Source organism: Agrilus planipennis, unplaced genomic scaffold (assembly GCF_000699045.2).
Source record: "Agrilus planipennis isolate EAB-ADULT unplaced genomic scaffold, Apla_2.0 scaffold92, whole genome shotgun sequence".
NCBI lineage: Eukaryota > Metazoa > Arthropoda > Insecta > Coleoptera > Buprestidae > Agrilus > Agrilus planipennis.
In genome coordinates this window covers 97030-103443 of record NW_020438900.1, presented here as the reverse complement: position 1 = coordinate 103443, position 6414 = coordinate 97030, and the positions used below count along the sequence as shown (strand labels likewise).

Genomic DNA, 6414 nt, shown 5'->3' with positions numbered 1-6414 from the left:
CTAAACATATACACCACGTCCCATACGAGTAGGTTAGCTCCGTCCGCCAGCCATTGCGAAATGGCTACACCCAAGAGCCCCGCACTCTTGGAGGGACTTTCCTTCGCGGAAATCATGTCCATGACGAGCGAGCTGCAGTCTAAGCTCGCCATAATCAACGATTATCTAAGGCTGCACCCCGAATATTCTCCTTCTAGTCCAATGTGCGAGGATGTTGGACCTTCCCCTGCTGGTCGGGCTGAATCATCCGATTCAAACCCCTCCCCCCCAACGCTGCCGGCTTCACTCAAGCCGGGAAGCGACGCAATAAGCGCGAAGACGTGCCACTTTCCTATCTTCGGCATCTCCAACGTCCTCTGAGACAGAGGCAGACACCGGCGCTACCAGCCAAAATAAAAAAGCCCCCCCCTTCGAAATCCAGCAAAAGTCCCTTTGGCCGAAAATTCTTCGCGCCATGGACAGCCACGGCATCGCCATTCATCGGGTGATAAATACAAAAGACTCTATAAGAATCTATCCCAATTCCGTGGACGATTTTCGTCGACTTTCATCGTTCCTCGACGAATCTAAAGTTGAGTTCTCTACGAACCAACTTAAGCAAGACCGTGACTTTGAAGACGTCAAAGCCGAGCATACGCACAAAGGCTTTACCATCCGCGGCGTCCACCGAATGTCAAACGGTGGGAAAATCTGGCCCTTGGTATCCGTTCGTCTGGACCGCTCCTCTCCCAAGTCCAAGTCAATCTTCGAACTTGGCAAGGTCTGCGGGCGAGGTAAAAGTTGAGCCGAAAGAGGCCACAAAAGACGTCCCGCAGTGACACGGCCCATTATTGTCACGCCGCATGGGTTTGCGCTTTCTGTGGTCGTAACCACATAACCGCAGAATGCAAAACCAAGGACAAGAAGGATGCCACTCCCACTTGTGCCAATTGTAAAGGCAACCATCGTGATACATACCGCGGCTGCCCCAAGATTCCAAAGAGAGTCGCCCCCTCCCATAAATCAGTAGTACCTCCCAATCCAAAGTCCACTCAAGCAGCGCCCCGCCCAACAGCCCTTCCCGGAAGGATGCTCCCCCAAAAATCCTACGCCAGGGCAGTGGCAGCAGCTCCGCCCCCTCCCCAAAAACGCATTGCGTCCCAAAACACCCCTTCAACTTCTTCTCGATGGTAGCAAGTCACCAATGTGTAACACAGCCCAGCCACATAACCTTCGAATAGTTACCTGGAATGCGCAAAGCATTAGAGGTAAATTGACCGAACTCAATCGGTGTTGCTTGCATCACCGAAACTCACCTGTCCGAAAAAATCAAACTTTTCGTCCCAAATTTCTAATCCTACAGAAGGGACCGCGATCACGGCAGTGCCGGCGGTGTAGCCATTCTTGTTAGGAGTTCTTTAAAGCATAGGCCTATCTCTTTGGCCACAAACTCGTTAGAAACAGTCGGCATCGAAATTTCGTTAACCACCGGCTCTCTTAGGACTATCTCTCTCTACTCCCCTCCACCGGACAGGGACCTTTCTAAACTCCCCCTTCTACCCCCCCAGGCGTTCCAACTATCGTCGCAGGCGATTTTAACGCCAAACACGTTTCTTGGGGCTGTTGACAAACCAACAATAAAATCACCTTCCTTCTTACCAAAATTCTTGACTTCAACCTCACAGTTGAAGCACCCTCTGACCCCACATTCGTCCCTGCCCCCCACCATCAATTCCCTGACATTCTTGACATTTTCGTCACGAAAAATGTCACACTTTCCGCCGATCCTATCGTAATACACGTATTAAGCTCGGACCACCTTCCAGCCCTTATTGAAGTCGGCCGCCCAATCCTCAACCCCCCCAAACCCAACCACGTCACTAGATTGGCTTCACCTTCGTTACACCCTTGAAACATCTTCATTCAAGTGCACTCCAATTCGCACAATAGCGGAACTTGACGAAGGTGTGAATCTACTTTCAAACGAGATTACCAGCGCAATCAAGATCTCCACTTCGCTCCGCTATTATTATGTGAACCTTGTAGCTTATATATGCAAGAATGGTACCTACGCAGTGATGTGAAACGTAGACAGGTACACATTTTTCTGTAATACCTACAATTTTCAAGAACATGGGTAGGTATGTGGTGTAACTAATATACAGTGCTGCAAAGTTTTGTAAAAAAAAAACAGCATCTGTATGTGCAAGTGAATTGCTGAAAATATTTCCTTTGTCCATTTCTTTTAATACACAAACGGTTGTATAAATATGTAAATATGCATCCTGATGAATATTTTTACTTTGTAAGACATTCTTCGCATTTGAAGGAGACAATTATAACTTCTGACAATTGTATATGTAACATACGGAAATTATTTAATGCACGTTCTTTTAGGGTGGTTATTTCTGCGTGATTGTACTACGTGACTTGTCTAATGCACATGTCCTTAAGTAAAATAATTGCGTTTTAATGAACACACTTAACCAATTAATGTAACATGGTACGGATTGCTGAAGACATTGCTTATGTAAATAGGTATGTATTCCTCCCCTTCTTGAAGGCCCTCATTGGTTCTCTAACCCCACATTATGTCGTGTACGCCCCTACAGTATTTTCTCATTGGTTTCCATTTTAAGGAAGTACGATAACTGCGATATAAAGGGAGTAATTCCATTGTAAAGGCAGATTGTTGTACGTTTATCGTCCGCTATACTTTCTTATCATTGCTGATATTTACTTGAAGTTGAAATTGTTGTTGTTTTAGTGTTTATTTAATTTTTTTACGTTTTTTTGTCTTTGATTTTGTGTTTACTTTTGTAGTGTAGTAAATACTAATAGTTTTTGTTACGTTTATCGTCCGCTATACTTTCTTATTATTGCTAATATTTAGTTGAAGTTGAAGTTGTTTTAGTGTTTATTTCATTTTTTTACCTTTTTCTTTTTCTTTCGTTTTGTGTGTAGCTTTGTAGTGTAGTAAATACTAATACTTTATCGTCCGCTATACTTTCTTATCATTACTAATATTTAGTTGAAGTTGAAGTTGTTTTAGTGTTTATTTCATTTTTTTTTTCTTTCATTTTGTGTGCAGCTTTGTAGTATAGTAAATACTAATAGTTTTTGTTACAGCAGGTTTTTCATACTTTGCGACAATGGTCTTTTATTGTGGTGTTGAAGGTTGCTCCAATACCAACGGGGATGTTCCTGTGCATTGGTCTCCCAAAGACGAAATGGTAAGGAACTGAATTTTCAATGTATATTTTTTACTAAAGTACACGTTACTTTGGCAATGATGGTTAATGTAGCCATTTCGTACGTATTACGTTTCCTATGGACTTGCACGATTTGCAACTGTGCATATTAAGAATTAATTTATCATTCCGACGTTTCGTCTGTGACTTATAGGAGATACAAGCGGAGACAAGAGTAGATACATAAAATTAGAAATTCGTGATTAATTACGTTTTGCAGCATATCATGAGGTAAATAAATACTATCTACTAAAAGAAAAGTATACCTAGTGTTGGAGAGAAAATTTGGAATTTGACCAAAAACTTTGAATAAAATAAGAAATAACGAATAATATGGAAAATTTTTAATTNAGGGATAGATGTGCAAGGGCAAAAGATTAGTATGCTTAGATTCGCAGATGATATAGCAGTATTAGCATCTAGCAAGGAGGACCTAGAGATAGCTTTAAATAAAATGGAAGCGGTACTGACAGATCAGTACTGTATGAAAATAAATAAAAGTAAAACTAAAATACTGATATGCAAGGGAAGAAAAAGTAGAGAAAGAGCGAATATAAAGATAGGAGACGAAAAATTAGAATAAGTGGCTGATTTTAGATATCTAGGAGGTCAGATAAGTCAGAACAGAAAGAGTTTCAATCTCTATTAATAATGAGCGTAAAACTTTTTAATATGTTTAAATAATAATTGAAACTTTAAAATTGCATTTATTTCAATTATAAATATTATCATTACATTATCAAGTAAAAACGATATTTTTAGCTAATATTAATTTTTTCGTCGATAACCATTTAGTGAATTTGAGTAACCGTACGCTAAACTGATTCTCCAGAGTTCAAATTACTTATTATAAAAGTTTGAAATTTGTGGTAGGTTTTTTGTGTTAAAAAAAAATTAATGTAATCTCCATAAAAAGATTTTTATTTGTCTTGTAACATTTAGACATAACTCCCAAACATCCTTAAGTTGCAACTTAATATTACGGTAATTAAATTTATTTTTCGTTGATCACAGGTTTATCAACTGTGGATTAAACGGGTTGGCCGTGCTGACTTGCTGCAGAAGCCCATGGACCATGTAAGGAGATCGTATCGCGTCTGTCACATCCACTTCGGACCGGAGAGTTTGTATCTTGGTCGGTGGAACAAATCCAGCGTAAAGCGGGATGGCGTCCCGACGTTATTTTTGGCAAACGCTTCTGCAGAGACAGGTAACTAATATCGTTTTTTCAACTTGTCCTCCATACTTTCATTATGTTTCATTTTATTAGTAAATCAATCTCGGCATATATGTCATTGTTATTGAGTGTACATTAAGAATGTATTAATATTTTCTTGCGGTTAATGACAGCCCTTCGTTTTTAAAAAGTAGTGCATGTACTTCTGTAGTGAGAAATATCATTCAAGAAGCTTTTCTTCCGTATACTGCTGTGTTTCCGTTTGCTGTAATTTTTTGTATTGACAGATGTCGCAAATTCCGACGCCACATCCGCCGATTCCTACGGACCAGTACCGACAGCGGCGTCTGCAATTGCAACCGGTCGGTTCCGTAATAATATGCCTGTTGTCTTCTCATTTACGCAATTAAAATTTCTTTACAGGTACTACATTTCCCGTCGACGCAGAGGCAACACCCGCCCAATTTACGTCTGTGGCCGAAAGTTCCGGTAAGTTACCGTATGTACTATATCACTATAATGCCATTGTACTTATTTTCAATTTTTTCATAGATGAGCTCCTTCGTATGGAAATAGAAGCGACACCCGGTCCGTCCACATCTGCACCTACAACTTCTGGTAAGTTGTCCCTCATTGCTTAGTTTTTTTTGTAAAGTGAATTTACATTTGTTGATAGATGATCCTTCTCAAATGGGACGTCGGTCACGCAAGCGCCCCTTTTTGGAGGGATTCCGGTACTTGTGGGATGTACTGAGGAAGGAGCGAGTGTCATTTCTTTGTCCGAGGAATCTCAATCAAGATTGTTTGGAGAACTTCTTTGGGTGCATTCGCAGTCATGGAGTACGGAACGTCAGTCCTAATGCGGCCGCTTTTGTCAATTCATTCAAGTCCCTCATAATTAATAATTATTTGGCAAACCGTTCCAAATCCTTTAACTGCGAGAGTGACAATTTACGGGCGTTTGATAATTTAAAACAATTCCTCTCCAGCAAAGTCACCACTACAACGGCCATACGATTTCCGGAAGTGACAATTCCCGAATACAGACCAACCGATACAACGTTATTGCGTAGGGGAACACTAACGTATGTGGCTGGTTTTGTTGCTAAAAGAGTGCTCTCTAAGGTGGCAAGGTGTAAGCAATGCAGACTGGATCTTTTGGGAGACGATCGGACTGCGAAGGAATATTTTGTAATTCAAGCGAGGGCTTACTCTCCTAATGCCCTGCTGTCTCCTACCTATTTACCTACTTCAGCACGTATTGCCTCAAATTTGCGCAGATGTAAATATTACTGGAGAGATGGAGATAGTGCTGAAGTATACAATGCAGCACGACAGTCGCTTCCACTGTACCCAGCATGATCTACAGTTGCTGCTGCTGCAGTATATTTGTAAATTCCACTTGTTCACATGGATTCAAAATATCAACAGGGTACTGCAAGGCAACGAAAAGGTGGGAACATCTCCGGATCCCATGAAACAATACGCGGCGAAGAAATACGCACAACACCAAAAGTTTCTACGCCGGAAGTAGACAATCGGTAAGTGTCATACATTTCTTGTTTATTACATATTTGCATGCTGCGGTATTACTAAAGAAAGTAGTTTCTCAATTTGTAACTATCATTGTACTTATTTTTACAGCTTTCACAGTTACCGACCATCGCTGTCCACCTGCAACCCTCTCCGTCTATTGCCACAAATTCCGGTAATTGTTGCCAAAAAGATTGGGTAACCTTCAGTTTTCATTCATACATTGTTGTCAACAGTATTCGGTGCGGTACCTCTATACCTATAATTTTCATTTTTTTTACAGATTTCACAGTCACAGATAATTTTCGCCACTCTACTAGCATCCCTTTAAGTTGTCCTGCCACAGTTTTTGGTAAGTTTTGCAAAAAAGGTTGACTAACCTTCAATTTTCATTCATACATTGTTGTCGACAGTATTCGGTGCGGTACCTCTATACCTATAATTTTCATTTTTTTTACAGATTTCACAGTCACA

The 6414-nt window shown here is 40.8% G+C and overlaps 1 protein-coding gene across 1 annotated transcript; it reads left to right on the top strand.

Annotated features, from left to right (window-relative positions):
* Positions 1-4205: 4205 nt before the first annotated feature.
* Positions 4206-5769, top strand: LOC108734938. The gene is made up of 5 exons (XM_018466711.1): positions 4206-4440; positions 4695-4769; positions 4831-4896; positions 4960-5025; positions 5084-5769. Exons 1-5 carry the CDS (start codon positions 4299-4301, stop codon positions 5767-5769), a joined length of 1035 nt encoding a protein of 344 aa, XP_018322213.1. The 5' UTR covers positions 4206-4298.
* The last annotated feature ends 645 nt before the right edge of the window (positions 5770-6414 follow it).